Raw genomic sequence first — 17095 nt, forward strand, 5'->3', positions numbered from 1 at the left:
TATTTTATTTATTTATTTATTTATTTATTTTGAGACAGAATCTTGCTCTTGTCACCAGGCTGGAGTGCAGTGGTGCGATCTCGGCTCACTGCAACCTCTGCCTCCCGGGTTCAAGCGGTTCTCCTGCCTCAGCCTCCTGAGTAGCCAGGACTACAGGCACGTGCCACCATGCCCAGCTAATTTTTGTATTTTTAGTAGAAACAGGGTTTCACCATGTTAGCCAGGATGGTCTCAATCTCTTGACCTCATGATCCGCCTGCCTCGGCCTCCCAAAGTGCTGGGATTACAGGTGTGAGCCACTGTGCTTGGCCCTGTTTTCAACTTTTTTTTTTGAGACAGAGTCCCGCTCTGTCGCCCAGGCTGGAGTGCAGTGGCGCGATCTTGGCTCACTGCAAGCTCCGCCTCCCGGGTTCACGCCATTCTCCTGCCTCAGCCTCCCGAGTAGCTAGGACTACAGGCGCCCGCCACCACGCCCGGCTATTTTTGTATTTTTAGTAGAGACTGGGTTTTACCATGTTAGCCAGGATGGTCTCGATCTCCTGACCTTGTGATCTGCCCGCCTTGGCCTCCCCAAGTGCTGGGATTACAGGCATGAGCCACCATGCCCGACCCTTATTTTCAACTCTTAACCAATTTCCTCTGGTATTTACCTTCACATTTTTCAATAATATAAACTTGCTATTTCCTAGTTCATTATTTTCAGAATATGTTGGTTTATGGAAAAGTGAAGATTTAGTGCAGTTTCTGGTTGTGTCTACATCATGAGTGTATGAATAGCGTTAGCTGCTGAGCCAAGTAACACGATTACACAATTACATTTCCTTTTGTGTACGTTTTGCTTCCTCTGAAGTTAACTAGGTTTTTTTGTGGCTCCGTTTGTTATGTATATGCCAAATTCCTCACTTTTACATATTACTTGCTTTCTTCAATTCATAAGCTTTCCCAGTATTCTAGAGTTCATGTTGGCTCACTTTTCATTGGCATGGCTGGCCACAGGCATTCAGTCTTCATCTTCCTTTTTTTGTTTTTGTTTTTGTTGAGACGGAGTCTCACTCTGTTGCCCAGGCTGGAGTGCAGTGGCTCACTTTTGGCTCACAGCAAGCTCCACCTCCTGGGTTCAAGCAATTCTCATGCCTCTGCCTCCTGGGTAGCTGGGATTATAGGCGTGAGCTACCATGCCTGGCTAATTTTGTATTTTTAGTAGAGACGGGGTTTCACCATGTTGGCCGGCCTGGTCTCCTGACTTAGGTGATCCGCCCGCCCCAGCCTCCCAAAGTGTTGGGATTACAGGCGTGAGCCACCGTGCCCGGCCGCGTTATATCTTTTTCATCCTGTAACTTTCATTTTAGTGGTATTTGGGGAAGGAGTGGAGAGGAATGCGTGTGTTCAGTTCAGAATAGTAAAGCTGTTATTGGGCATCAAGATAGTGTCCAAACCTGTTTTTTTAAAGTGGATTCTTAGCACTGAGATTTCCAAGTCAAGAGTAGCACATTTTAAGGTTGTTAATGACTATTGCCAAATTGCCATTGAAAGGACTATGTTAATTTACATTTCCTGGTTTGGCTATTTATGTACTTTGTGACTTTGGTCAAATTACTTTTCTTCAGTGTGGGATTAAGAGTAATACTCATAGGACCTTTAGGAAGGTGGAATGAGTTAATACATAAAACGTACTTAGAATAATACATTGTAGCTGCTCAAAAAGAGTTTGTTAGTGGTTTTTATTATTGTGATAAGGCTATGTCCTCCTCCCCAAAACTCATTAACTTTTATAATCTTTGTTAGCTTGATGATATGGCCTTGATGCATTATCTAGCATTTCTTTGATAAACAGTGAGGTTTATCTTTTTTTTTTTCTCACCATGTCTTAGGGTGCTGATTTATTTTTTATTGGAGCTTTATTGTAAAAATATTAATCCTTTGTCTCTTGGGTTTTCCTCCTGATTTGTGTTTATAGAGTGCGTTTTTTTTTTTCTAATAAAAAGGGAATGTGAAATTAACATTTGTATAAAGAATTATGAGAATTGGCGAGGGACAGTGGCTCACACCTGTAATCCCAGCACTTTGGGAGGCCAAGGCGGGTGGGTCACTTGAGGTCAGGTGTTAAAGACCAGCCCTGGCAATGTGGCAAAACCCCATGTTTACAAAAATTATCTGGGCGTGGTGTTGCGCACTTGTAGTCCCAGCTACTCAGGAGGCTGAGGTGAGAATCTCTTGAGCCTGGGAGGTGGAGGTTGCAGTGAGCTGAGATCGCACCACTGTGCTCCAGCCTGGGTGACGGAGCAAGACCCTGTCTTGGGGCTGGGGGGGCGGAAGCGGATTGTGAGAATAGACAAGTGATCCAGCATTACCAGTACCTTTGGAGCTCTTCCTACCTGAGATACTACTCTCCTTAATCTTGTCACTGTCATTCCATGGCATGATCTCGGCTCACCACAACCTCCGCCTCCTGGGTTCAAGTGATTCTCCTGCCTCAGCCTCCCGAGTAGCTGGAATTACAGGCATATGCCACCACGCCCAGCTAATTTTGTATTTTTAGTAGAGATGGGGTTTCTCCATGTTGGTCAGGCTGGTCTCGAACTGCTGACCTCAGGTGATCTGCCCGCCTCAACCTCCCAAAGTGCTGGGATTACAGGCGTGAGCCACCACGCCAGGCCTATTTGCTTTTCTTTTGTTTTACTGTGTCCCTTAAGAAGATGTCATTTAGTTTTTGCATATTGCTTTTAAAAATTTAAATAGGCTGGGTGGAGTGACTCATGCCTGTAATCCCAATACTTTGGGAGGCCAAGGTGGGAGGATCACTTGAGCCCAGGAGTTTGAGACCAGACTGGGCAACATGGTGAGATCCTGTATCTTCAAAAAATAAAAAAATTACCTGGGCACGGTGGCACATGCCTGTGGTCCCAGCTACTTAGGAGACTGAGGCAGGAGGATAACTTGAGCCCAAGAGGTTGAGGCTGCCGTCAGCTATCATACTGCCACTGTCCTTCAGCATAGGCAATAGAGACCCTGTCTCAAAAAAAATTAAAATTATACAAATGAATCATAATATGTATTCATTTTAGGGCATTTTTATGACTTGCATGAGTAATCTTTTCAGAATTAGATCAGAATTAATTTCTAATTTCCTTTGCTTTTATTCATCTTTAATAAATACTGAGTAGCTGTTCTGTGCCAGGTATTCTAGGATTTGAATAGCAGCAAGTAAGGCAAAAGTCCTTGCTCTTCTGGAGCTTAATGCTTAAAGAGGTATTTTTCAAGCTTTGAAATTGTATGCATTCTCGCTCATCTTTCCTTATAATTTTCTATTTTTTTTCCTTTTATTTCTAAACAGTTTTAACTTTTTAGTATACCTGGTATTTTGGTGTGAAGCTGGTGACTGTTTTCTTGCAGATAGTAATCAATCTATATGTACTAATTAGTACATACTTGGGTTTCTTTTGGGGTTTTCCATTCTGATATATTTATCTGATGAGTTTTATAACAGTATACATTGTTTGAATTATATATTTGAGTTATATGGTAGGACAGTTGACACATGCTTCCTTTGCAAAATACCTTCCCACATTTCACTGTTTTCACATGAATTTTAGAATTATTTTGTCAAGTTCCTAAAGTGCTTTCAGACTGAATTATGAGATATGCATTATATTTATAAATTAGTTTGGGGAGATTGCCATCTGAATAAGTTAGCATATCTTTGACTGCAAAGAGCAGAAATTTCAGCTAAATTAGGTTTAACAGTAAGGACATTTATGTCAAGTAACTGGCAGTTCAGCAATAGGGAGCAGGCTGTTGAGTTAGCTGACAACGTGATTCACTGAAATCATAAAGGAACAGGCTCTTTCCATCTTTCCTCACTCATGTATTGGCTTTTTTCTCATGCTCCCCTGGTGGTTGAAATGTGAAACTGTAACAATTCCCAGGAATCTCATCCAGAAATGACAGTATCCAGAGGAAAAGGAGACATCTTTGATGTTTCTCATAGGATCAAGGTAATCTTTCCTAGAGGTCTCCAAGTAGATTTATCCTTACTTCTCATTGGTTAGAATTGGGTTACATGCCATTTCTAACCCAGTCCTTGGCAAGAAAAATGGATTATCATGATTGGCTAAAATTCATCAGTCTCGTTTCCTGAGGATGTGAGTCATGTGAGAAAAGAATGGATACTGGGACAAACCAGCTGCTCTGCTAGCAAAGGAAGATCTTTGTAATAGTAAGCCATCTCACTGAGGAACATTCTATAGTTCCTGCTTATATTATAGTTTTCTTCATATAGATGACAGCTATTTATTAAATTTGATTCTGACTGATTCCTTGACTGAACTCTTTGCTTTTCAGTTGATACTCACACTAATTCCAGATTTATAATCATACATTCCAGAAATCATGATACAGGTTGAGCATCCCCCAAAACTGAAGCTTTCTGAGTGCCAACATGATGCACAAAGAAAGTACTCATTGGAGCATTTGGATTTGGGTTTTTGGTTTTGGAATGCTGGCAGTATCCAAAGGAAATATTCCAAACTGAAAAAATCTGAAATCTGAAGCACTTTTGGTCCTAAACATTTCAGATAAGGAATACTCAACCTGTAATTGTTCCCTTCCAGAGAGTTATACTACTGTCTCCCTTCCCTACCCTTTATAAAATTAGTTCATTGGCTGTACCTTCAGACCATCAAGCAATAGTAGTAATAGGCAACTTAGTCTTATATCCAATTTGGTACCAAAATATATGAATAGATTTATTACTATTATATATCTAGAGCAGACCAGGCTTGCTTGTAGGTTAATTGCTTAGTACCTGTGTAGTGTTGGATAATATTTAATGCTGATATGTAACTTTTGTGTTTCTTATGAGATCCACAGTGAATTTCTTATTGTATTGTTTGTTATCGCAGGATTGTATTAATGTGATAAAATGAATTGGGATGCTTTCTATATTTTCTATTCTGAAATAAGTGTGGGATATTGCATTGGAATGGTCTGTTCCTTGAAAGTTGTAGAGTCTATGATGCCAGATGGACCAGAACTCCTGAGTTAATTCTCCGGCAGCTTTTTTCTTCCTTCTTCATTACTCATGTATTTCTTCTATTTTCTTAATTTCAATATAGGACGGTGCTAAATACATGATAAGCATTAATAAATATCTATTGAATAAATGAACGTATGGGTGAACAAATTTTATAACTTATTAATTTCCTAGAAGAAACTTTAAGGAATTATATTTTTAAAGCATATTTTACGCTACTCTTACGTATCTGAGATCATCTTCCTTTTCTAGATCCTAATTTTATGGATTTCTTTTTAAATTAGTAAAAAGATGTTTCCCATTGATTCCTTCCTCCTCCTTTCCTGGAAAGTTTTTATTTTCATATATTAAATAAAACATTTCTAGAAAGTTATTTTTGATGACATAATATTTGGTTCCATGAGTGCTTAAAGTCTGGAGCCTAAGTTCAGATTCTGGTTCTGCCACTTACTAGCAGTGGACAAGTTATTTAACTTCTCTGTTCTCAGCTTCCTTATCAATAAAATGAAAATAATAATAGAACTTACCTCATAGAGTTACGAGAATTAAATGCTCCAGGACTATGACCAGTACTCATTAGGCACTATTATATAAAAGTTTGTGGAATGTGATATATTTACTAGTCTTATTTATTATATGATTTGGCACCTATATTTTACTACTATCAATTTATGAAGGACCTTCCTGGCTATTGTATGTATAGTTTTTCCTTGGTTTTTGTTAATTTTGTTTATTCATTCAAAGAGCCAACTTCTGGTTTCATTAATTTTCTTTATTGTTTTTCTATTTTCCATTTCACTTATTTCTACTCTGTCTTTATTACATCTCTCCTGTTTGCTGTGGGTTTATTTTGTTCCCTTTCTGGTCTCTTAGTTGGGAGATGAGGTTATTGATTTAAGGTTTTTCTTCTAACATAATTGCCATTTATAACTATAAGCTTTAGCTGCATCTCATTAATTTTGGTAAGTTATATTTTCATGTGTCTCAAGTATTTTCCAATTTTTGGGGGGATTTCTTCTTTGACTCTGGATATTTAGGAGTATATTGATTAATTTCCACATACAGTGAATTTCTCAAATTTTCTTCTGTTGAATCCAGTTTCATTCCATTGTGTTCAGAGAACAACTGTGCATGATTTTATTTATTGAGACTTGTTGTATGGCCTCACATATGGCTTATCCTGGAGAAGGTTGCATGTGCATTTGAAAAGTATGTGTATTCTGTTGAATGGAGTTTTCTGTGAATGTCTGTTTGGTCTAGTTGGTTTATAGTGTTATTCAAGTCTTTTGTGTCCTTACTGATTTTGTCTAGTTGTTCTATTTTTTTTGGGGGTGGGGGCGGGGCGGGGACAGAGTCTTGCTCTGTTGCCCAGGCTGGAGTGCAGTGGCGCGATCTCGGCTTACTGCAACCTCCACCTCCTGGGTTCAAGTGATTCTCGTGCCTCAGCCTCCCGAGTAGCTGGGAGTACCGGTGTGCGCCACTGCATCTGGCTAATTTTTCTATTTTTAGTTGAGATCGGGTTTCACCATGTTGTCCAGGCTGGTCTCGAACTCCTGACCTCAGGTGATCCGCCTGCCTCAGCCTCCCAGAGTGCTGGGATTACAGGCATGAGCTACTGCTCCTGGCCAGTTTTTTGTATTTTTAGTAGAGACGAGGTTTCATCATGTTGGCCAGGCTGTTCTTGAACTCCTGACCTCAGGTGATCCGCCTGCCTGAGCCTCCCAAAGTGCTGGGATTACAGGCATGAGCCACCATGCCTGGCCGATAAATTTTTTATAATCTTTTTTCTTTATACATGTTTCTGTGCTCTGTTTAGACAGGCTCAGATATATATACATATATTTGTTATGAATTGTCCCTTCATCAGGAAAATGATTCCTTTTTCCCTATTCAAGGTATTTGTTACAAATTCTAGTTTTATATTATCTACTATATCTTACCCTTAAAACTTTTCTGAGTCATTTTTCAGTATATCTTTTATAGAAGGCTATGGTTGGATTTTTTTTAAAACCTGAGTATCATTGTCTTCTGACATGGAATCTGAAAACCTTTTAAAAATTAGTGAGGCAAAAAAATTAGCCGGGTGTGGTGGCGGGTGCCTGTAGTCCCAGCTACTTGGGAGGCTGAGGCAGGAGAATGGCATGAACCCAGGAGGCGGAGCTTGCAGTGAGCCGAGATCGCGCCATTGCACTCCAGGCTGGGTGACAGAGTGAGACTCTGGCTAAAAAAAAAAAAAAAATTAGTATTGAGGCTGGGGGCAGTGGCTCACGCCTATAATCCCAGCACTTTGGGAGGCTGAGGCAGACGGATTCGCCTGAGGTCAGGAGGTCAAGACCAGCCTGGCCAACATAGTGAAACCCCGTCTCTACTAAAAATACAAAAAATGAGCTGGGTGTGGTGGCGGGTGCCTCTAATCTCAGCTACTCAGGAGGCTGAGGCAGGAGAATCGCATGAACCTGGGAGGCGGAGGTTGCAGTGAGCCGAGATCTCGCCATTGCACTCCAGCCTGGTTAAGAAGAGCGAAACTCCGTCTCAAACAAACAACAAAACAAAACAAATTAGTACTGAAAGGGATAATTGGTCTAATTATTGCATTTTAAAAAGTGCTTTCCATTTTTGTTAATTCGATTGTTTTCAGTTCCTCTTATAGGAACTTTTCCCTCACTGATCTGTATTTGTATTTTGTAGGGAAGGTATACATATATGTGATTTTTCAGTTGTATAAGGAGTAACCTAAACGTTTCTTAAAGACATAATTGAGTCAGAGGGAAAAAAATTGTTTTCAGTTTCTTCTCTAAAATGAGATGAGTACATTTTAACATTATCCTTCCTTTCCCTTTTCCTCACTTGTTTTTTCTCTGTGATCTGGAATTTTAGACTTAGTGGAATTTATTGCAGAGGAGAATTCTAAAGCCTGCATATTTGCCTTGTTTTTTAAGCAGTCTATTTTCTCCTGCTCAGATGCTTTGCTGGACTCAGAAGTTACATGAGCATAAGGTTAGGGAGTTGTCTGTTTATAAAGCTTGCTTAGTCCCTGGTGAACCTTCATTTTTAGCGTCCAGTTCTCTGGAGCTTCTGTAGTCTATCCTGGCTCAATGCTTCTGTCCCACATGATCTGGTGTCTTGCTCTGGAATGTCATTTACCTGTATGTTGACCTCTCTCTTCTCTATCCTGCACATTATCCCCTCTTCCATCAGTTTTCTCATCTATATTTTGGGAGTTTCTTCAGTCGATATTCCACATTACCGATTTATTATTAAGAAAAGTCAGTTCTGTGCTTTTCTTTTGATTTGTTTTTTGTTTTTTGAGATAGGGTCTCACTGTGTCGCCCAGGCTGGAGTGCAGTGGTGGTCATGGCTCACTGCAGCCTCAACCTCCCAGGCTCAACTGATCCTCCTACCTCAGCCTCCCAAGTAGCTGAGACTGCATGCGCATGCCACCATGGCTGGCTAATTTCTGGATTTTTCCTAGAGGCAGAGTTTCACCATCTTGCCCAGGCTGGTCTTGAACTTCTGAGCTAAAGTATTCTACCTGCCTTGACCTCCTAAAATGCTGGCATTGCTGGCATTACGGGCATGAGGCATCGTGCCTGGCTGCCCTCTGATGTAATTTTTTAAAAAACAGATTTCAAACAAAAGTAAAGTTTTGACGACTTACCAAATATCTGTGTACTTTCAGCCTTGGCCAGATTTCAATATTTTACCATATTTGCTTTAGAATTTTTTTTTTTTTTTTTGGATATTTAAACCCCTGTATACCCCTCCCTGCCTAGGGGTAGCTACTATCCTGAATTTGGTTTTGTTTGCCTACTTATTGCACTTGTATGTATCAATAAACAATATATTGCTCGGTACAGTGGCTCACACCTGTAATCCCAGCACTTTGAGAAGTCGAGACAGTTGGATCACCTGAGGTTAGGAGTTCAAGACCAGCCTGGTCAACGTGGCGAAACCTTGTCTCTACTAAAAATACAAAAATTAGCCCAACATGGTGGCGGGCGCCTGTAATCCCCACTACTCGGGAGGCTGAGGCAGGAGAATCGCTTGAACCTGAGAGGCAGAGGTTGCAGTGAGCCGAGATTGTGCCACTGCACTCCAGCCTAGGTGACAGAGCAAAGACTCTGTCTCAAAAACAAAAAAATACACAATAGGGCTAATATGTTTTTAAACTTAATATGAATGGTATCATACTGTACAACTGGTTTTGTAGTTTGCTTTTGTCACTCAATATTATGTTGATGAGATTTATCGGGCTGCTATTTAAAGCAGTTTTCTTAGCACAGAAGCCCTGTTTGCTTGCCAAACTGCATGTCTGCTGGGTTGCATCTGTCTTTAAAGGGTGACTTCCTCTAATTAATCCACTGGGGTGAGAGGTAAGTTGAACCTTTTTTCTGTTCTCACAAGTGTGGATACAAGCTAAAGGTGGCCCTGTGTGGTTCCCTCACTACAACTATGGTATAGTAGTCCATTGTAGAAATATACCACAGTTCTATTGATGGACCTGTTGGGTTATTCTATATGTTTTGCTATTAAAAGTCATACTTCACTGAACATTCTTAGACTTGTCTTTGTGCACACCTGGAATATTACATAAAAGTGGAGTTGCCGGGGTGCATATACCAAATTGCTTATCAGGCAGGGTGTAGTGGCTCACACCTGTAATCCCAGCATTTTGGGAGGCTGAGGCAGGCAGATCACTTGAGGTCAGGAGTTGGAGACCAGCCTGGCCAATATGGTGAAACCCCATCTCTACTTAAAAAAAAAAAAGCCAGGCATGGTGGTGGGCACCTGTAATCGCAACTACTTAGCAGGCTGAGGGATGAGAATCGCTTAAACCCAGGAAGGCAGAGGTTGTAATGAGCTGAGATCACGCCACTGCAAGACTGTGTCTCAAAAACAACAACAAAAACCAAATTGCTCATCAAAGTGGTTTTACCAGTTTACATTTTGACTAGCAGTATATTAGTGTTCGTGATGTTCTCTGTATATCTTTGTTATCATCAGATGTTTTTGATAATCTGCTGGGTTTGAAAAGGAATTTCATTGTGGCTTCACTATGTGTTTCTGATTACTGTATTTATTAGTTATTCAGATTACCTGCTCTGAAAATTATTTCTTCATATCTTTTGCTTAGATTTTTGAGGGGTTGTCTTTTTCTTAACAATTTGTAAGAGTTCCTTATGTATTCGATCATTTTATATTTTTGTGGGTTACATATCTCTTGTAGCTTGTCTTTTCACATTAGGGCATTTGACATAGATTAAAAATTTGTATACTAACAATCTTGATATTTATCTTCATAGTTTGTGCTTATGTCTTGATTTGTAATGACATCTCTATATTGGATTTTCATAGATTCATGGGGTGCTAATGTTTAAATTTGTAATTATAACTATTTTTAGTTTCATTATAATTTTTCGCTATTTAATTCAGTACCTTATTTCCCTCACTCCCCGCCCCCCGCCAAGAGACAAGGTCTTCCTTTGTTGGCCAGGCTGGAGTGAGTGCAGTGACACGATCACAACTTACTGCAACCTTAAACTCCTGATATCAAGTGATCCTCCCACCTCAGCCTCCAGAAGAATTAGGACTACAGGCACGTGCCACCATGTCTGGCTTATATGTATTTTTGGGGGGTGGTGAGGGACAGTAGAGATGAGGTTTTGCTATGTTGCCCAGGCTGGTCTCGACCTCTTGGGCTGAAATGGTCCTCCTGCCTCAGCCTCCCAAAGTACAGGATTGCAAGTGTGAGCCACCACGCCCAGCCCTTTTATAATTCCTTCTATTTGTTCATTCATTCAATAATTCAGTCAGAAATACTGAGTGCCCATTACACGCTAGATATGCTGCTAGGTGCTGAGATACAGATATAAATAAAACAAAGTTGGCCGGGTGTGGTGGTTCACGCCTGTAATCCCAGCACTTTGGGAGGCCGAGGCAGGTGGATCATGAGGTCAGGAGTTCAAGACCAGCCTGGCCAATATTGTGAAACCCTGTCTCTAATAAAAATACAAAAAAAAAATTAGCTGGGCATGGTGGCGCACCTGTAGTCCCAGCTACTCGGGAGGCTGAGGCAGAAGAATCACTTGAACCCAGGAGGCGGAGGTTGCAATGAGCCAAGATTTTGCCACTGCACTCCAGCCTGGGTGACAGAGTGAGACTTCGTCTCAAAAAAGAAAAAACAAAAAAAGTCACTGCCTCATGGAGCTACATTTCTGGTGAGGGAAAGACACATAGTAAGCACTACCCAGTAAGTTGGTGTATCCAAAGTGCTATGTAGATATTTATGAAGGAATATGTATACCAGGAATATGTTGGGGCAGTATGGTGTCTTATAGAGGGAGTAGGGAAGGCCTTGTTAGTATGAAACCTGATGAATTGGAAAGAATAGGCCAAGTGGCTATTTGTGAGGGAAGAAAATTACAGGCAAAGGGCAATTACAGGTACAAGACTCTGAGGTGGTGTATGCTGCTTGACTTACTGGAAGTGAGGAGTTAGAACTACTGGAGTTGTCTGATTTTTTAAAATTTTGGGGGGATGAGGCCTGCTTTTTTACTGTCTGCTGATTCTCATGATGAATTGTCATGTTTACTAATCTTGGATTATACATTCATCTTCAGCAAGGTTTTAGCTATACAGTGAGATTCCAGAATAGTTTTGTGTCTTCCTGGCCGAAGTGGATGTTATAAATTTAGACATCACATTTACAGGGTAGTCATTTTTCTCATCTAGATTCCAGACTTGGCCATTCAAGGCTCCTTGTTGTCTCCCTGTGCCTGTGGTCGGGGGGGTTAAGGGGAGTGTAGGTTGGAGTGGTGCAATATTTTTCACATACATTCTTTTCCTGGGGTTGTGGTCCTAATGGTAATCATCCTGATTTTATGCATTGGCTTCAGATCTCATTTTGTTTAGTACACATCAACAGCTTTAATTCCTGGATTACAGAGACACTCAAGCTACAACAAAAACGGGGATTCTGCTCTGTCAATTCACAGACTCTCCACTTTGGGTTTTAGCTTACTCCTAATTTCTGGCTCTTGGGAGCTCAGCTGTGCATGGAAAGGATGTGTGTTATAGTTTATCTAAGATTTCTAGGTGTTTGAAGCAGATGGGTTTCATCTATAGCATTAGGTTAGATTCTGCTTTATTCCCTCCACTAAAACCATTAACACTAATCAGGAAGTGCTAATCAGCTGATTAACAAGAGATTTAGTTTAGCAGAAATTTCAGGATATTCTTGGAATTTGGGCAACAAATATCTCTAGTTTCAAAGACCCTTGTAGACTTTCCTATATTGCTATTGATGGTGAGGGGGTAGAGGAGAGTTAGAGGCCTACGCTCAAGTTTTCCTAAATTAGAGATGCTCTTTTGCTATTGTTACAAATGCATATAATTGCTCCAGTACTTTATCAAATTCCCTTTAGTCTATATTTATGTAAACCTAGTTTGATATACTGAACCATTCTTTTATTCCTGGAATAAATGCTGTTTGGTCATCTTAATACATCTGATTATTCCATTTGGTAATATTTTGAGTAAAAAATTCTATAGTGAATCCTGTTTGCTTCATGGACTGAGTATATAGTAGCATATCTATCTTTTTCTGTGACTAGAAGTTATTTATGAAAGAGAATCATTTATGTTTGAAGAAGTAAATATGCCTCAGTTTCAAATGATCCTTTAGGGGCTGTGTATAAACGATTCCAATATTTCTCAGTTGTTATTAAAGTACATGATTTTTTTCTTGTCTAACTTTTAGCAATTTTTATGTTAATATTTCAAAGAACCATGTTTAAGTAAATTACTAGCAAAAGAACTCTTTGGGGGAACTATGAAATTTTCTCTTGGCAGTTGCTTAAAGTTTTCTTATGTTTTCTAAAGTTCAGTAATAGTACATTTATCTTTAGAAAAGTTTGCTTTTAAAAAAGTGTTTCCATTTTTATTGTGGTCAGAATGTGCTGTGAATTTTAAATGTATTTTTAAGAGATTATAGCTAAATTGTACCTCATTGTTTTCTCTAAAAAGTTTTACTGCTTTTGCTTCCACTCCACTACTCAGTGATAACAAGGGTAACAATTTTCCACCAGAATTGCTTGTCACTTTATTCTTGTACTTTTGTTATACTACTGAACATCTTTTTAAATCGTTGCCACAAAATATCTCACTTTTATCATTTTCACATTGCTCTAGTATATCAACTTTGGAAACAAGACATCATTCTATTTATAGCATTCTGTTTTTAGTAATGGTATTTCCATTTACAAAATACAGTAATTCTTGATCGCTGAAAATGTCAGATCCTAGAAAACATAGCATGCCTACGCATGATGTTAACATCATTCTCGAATAGTTGTTGGTTGAAGATTCATTTGATGAATCTGATTTTTCTGAAATAGATGAGTCTGATGATACAGATGATTCTGGTGGTCTCTTTAGAAATAACTCCAAGAACACTTTTAATAGTTTATTTTCACATTGAAAATCAATTTGCTCCAGCCTCAAAGAGCATATTTATGTAAAATTAGGTAAGCGATAGAAGCAAGCTGCACTTTTTTTCTAAATGGGAAGGTATTAAAAAAGAAAAGTCTCATTTTAGTAACATAGTCTTCCTTAAACTCTATGCCACTTGTAAGATTTCTGAAAACTGAAGACATAGAAGGGAAAGGGCTTGATATGAACGACAGCTTTGCTGGTAAATAAACCCAACTGAACCCAAGATTATCTAAGGTAACCTCTTTTTCTAGTCTTTTATTGTGTTAACAGTTACCTCCTGCTGAGTTGTTGGCAGAATTTCCATATAATCTTGCTTATGACCATTTCTACATAATTTGTATCATCTTTTAGAAGTCTTACCCAGGTTGATATAGGTTACTGTTCTCTAGATCTATGTCTCCAATTCTTCTTATGTGGCATTAGGTATTTTAAGCTTGTTCTTTTTCAGACATCGTATAGTCAATTCTTGAACGTGTTGAGAGGTGCTATGTCATTGTAAGCTTTATTCTTCTTCTCTGAATGATTAGCTTGTTTGAATTTTACCTTTTTTTTTTTTTTTTTTTTTGAGATAGAGTCTCGCTCTGTCGCCCAGGCTGGAGTGCAGTGGTGCAATCGCGGCTCACTGGACCCTCCACCTCCTGGGTTCAAGCAATTCTCCTGCCTCAGCCTCCTGAGTAGCTAGGACTACAGGCACCCGCCACCACGCCTGGCTAATTTTTTTTTTTTTTTTTTTTTGTATTTTTAGTAGAGTCGGGGTTTCACCATGTTAGCCAGGATGGTCTCGATCTCCTGACCTTGTGATCCACCCGCCTCGGCCTCCCAAAGTGCTGGGATTACAGGTGTGAGCCACCACGCCCAGCTTTTACCTTGAATTCTTTAAATTCGGCTTGTGATTTTGCACTTCAGGATTCTGAGTGTTCTCTGTCTTCTTCCTGCATTGTTTTTCTTATACCATACAGGTTTTTCATTGGCCTTGAATTTTTGTTGTTAACTCATTCTTCTTTTGGTTTATCTTCATTTGTTTCTGCTGAATATTATTTGTTTCAAACTAAAAATAACATTCCACATTTTAATTGATGTGCAGACTCTTAATCTACTTAAAATGTGGGGTGAAGTTCCATGATTCCAGCTAGTCTGGAATAGGTCATTTAACCGGATGTTAATCCACCTACATTGTTCCCTAAGTGACATGTGGGTCCCATTCTGCTGACATACTTGTGGGTCCTGGTAACAACTATTTGGGTAGATTTGCTGATTCCTCTTTTCTCCTTAGTGGAAGAGAAAGCCAATACCCACCTCCTCTTGGGCATGTGCTTAGACGCCTGTGCTCGCTACCTTCTGTTCTCCAAGCAGCCGTCACAGGCACAAAGGATGTATGAAAAAGCTCTGCAGATTTCTGAAGAAATACAAGGAGAAAGACACCCACAGGTAAGGGAGGAAAACACAGAAGGGGGAATATAAAACAAAGGCTTCAAAATTGAAGGGTGTGAAATGTCACACTCATGGGTAACAGGATCAGCAGATGGTCCTAGATCCTCCTTGCTCCCCAGTCTACTCATTTTCTTATCACCAGCACCCTCACCCCAACTACTTGTTTTAGAAAGGATTTGAGACTAGTTATCAGTTACTGGGTCTGCCCGGAACTTTTTGCATGATCCATGGTTTGCACAACAGAGCAACTTTTCTACAGGGCAGGACTGGTCAGGCTTCAATGGACACGGCACAGTATTTCAGAGTGAGGTCTGTAGATACCCCTATTAGAAGCTTATGAGGAACAGTTTAATACACAAATATCCTTGCCTCCCTTGCCCCACAGTTAAAATGGCAGGAGGTGAGGGAAGGAACAAGGGACCACATTAAAAACACTTCTAAGCCATTGGCATATTATAGAATTTAAGTATAACTTGTAAAGCTCTGTGTTAGAACACTAAACACATTGAATTGAAATCATCTCTTTGGGTCTCCCCTCCATCCACATAAGTTCTTAGATGTAAGGAGTGGATCGCTTTGTCTATGAATGCTCGCTACTGCCAATATAAGACGTAACAATTTTAACTGAATGTGTCCCAAGGCTGAGGTACATGGGTAGGGTGAGTAATATGTTTTGGAAGAAAAGCGAGGTTGAGCTATGAATTATCTCCATGAAAGGGATTTACAACTTATTATGAAGAGTCCCTTAATGGAGTGAGGAATAATAAGCAAGTACAGAATTCAGATCTCCAAGTACTAGAGTCAGGGGGCTTAGAGCATGGCATCAGTGGGGAAGTAGGTGTGGAAGTCTACCTCTTACAGTAGCCAAATTAAAAAAAACTCCTACTGGGCATCTTCCTAAAATAGATGGTGTATTTCTTGTTTTTGATGAGCCTCAGGGTTATCAGCAGGAACAACATAATACAGTGGGGCTCCAGAGGCAATCAAACCATAGGAGGCCGGCTTCTCAAAGTTGCTCAGCCTTAAAGGAGATCATATGTGTAGCTTCTTGCTGTTGTTTTTCATTTGGTGCTTCTAATTGGGTAATTAGTTGGATTAATAAGCACTGTCTGTTACCTAATTTCCAGATTTGTATTATTTCCCAAAAGGTCGAACTAACATTGTCCACTGTACAATGTGATTGCCAAATGCCTACAAATTTGTTAAAGGCTGGTATCCCTCATCTTTTGTGGAATGCTAAGAAAGATGAAATCTTAGTATTCAGAGTTGGATGCACTCCACATTAAAGTTCTGTGTAGGCATGTTTTTAAAGAAAAAACTTTTTTCTTTTACATGTAGACCATTGTGCTGATGAGTGACCTGGCTACTACCCTGGATGCACAGGGCCGCTTTGATGAGGCCTATATTTATATGCAAAGGGCATCAGATCTGGCAAGACAGATAAATCATCCTGAGCTACACATGGTACTCAGTAATCTAGCTGCAGTTTTGATGCACAGAGGTAGGTAGCAATGGAAACTTAACTGACTTGCTTTAAGGGAGGGATGTCACTGGATTGATAAATTTGTGAAATGGTATGTAGGGAGGGCAAGGGCCAACGAAGAAACATGTAAATTAAAAGCATGGTTGAATGGCAGAAAAAGGAGGTATTGATTAGGTTGAAGTACTATTGTGTTCAATTCACATAACTTCTACAGACCTGCACTAGCCTGTCGAACCCCATCAAGCTGGAGAAAACCTTGCAATGATTGATAGTACCTTACGTCAGTAGTGCTTTACAGATTTCTAAATGTGTTCAATTACAATGTGTTTCTCACAGTGTGCTGGTGAAGCTTTATGACAGGAAGTATCAGTTTGTCAGACATTTCTTAGTGTCAGCACATGATACCTATCATTTTCAGAAACCTGGGATGACAGGTGTATTACACATACCACCATTCATGAAATCTTTGGCTCATCAAAGGCCTCAGGATATACTGGAAAGGACTGTTAGGAATCCCACAGCATTCAGTGGAGTTCCAGCCTGTCAGATGGGGATGAAATGAGGCAGCACCAGCCTGTCACTTCATAAGCACACAGTAAATTAGCCCTATATCTGCATTTGTGCTGTCTCTTCAGAATCACCTTGAAAACACACAC

At 39.9% G+C, this 17095-nt stretch overlaps 1 protein-coding gene across 2 annotated transcripts in view; it reads left to right on the top strand.

Moving 5' to 3' along the window:
- LOC116463820 (tetratricopeptide repeat protein 19, mitochondrial) overlaps positions 1-17095 on the top strand; it is a 29802-nt gene that overhangs the window by 11282 nt on the left and 1425 nt on the right. For both annotated transcript variants that reach the window (XM_032147083.2, XM_032147085.2), the window contains 2 exons: positions 14799-14953; positions 16295-16457. In XM_032147083.2, the coding sequence (XP_032002974.1) occupies positions 14799-14953; positions 16295-16457 (318 nt within the window). The remainder of the gene's footprint in view (positions 1-14798; positions 14954-16294; positions 16458-17095) is intronic.

This window comes from Hylobates moloch, unplaced genomic scaffold (genome assembly GCF_009828535.3).
Source record: "Hylobates moloch isolate HMO894 unplaced genomic scaffold, HMol_V3 SCAFFOLD_69, whole genome shotgun sequence".
Taxonomy (NCBI): domain Eukaryota; kingdom Metazoa; phylum Chordata; class Mammalia; order Primates; family Hylobatidae; genus Hylobates; species Hylobates moloch.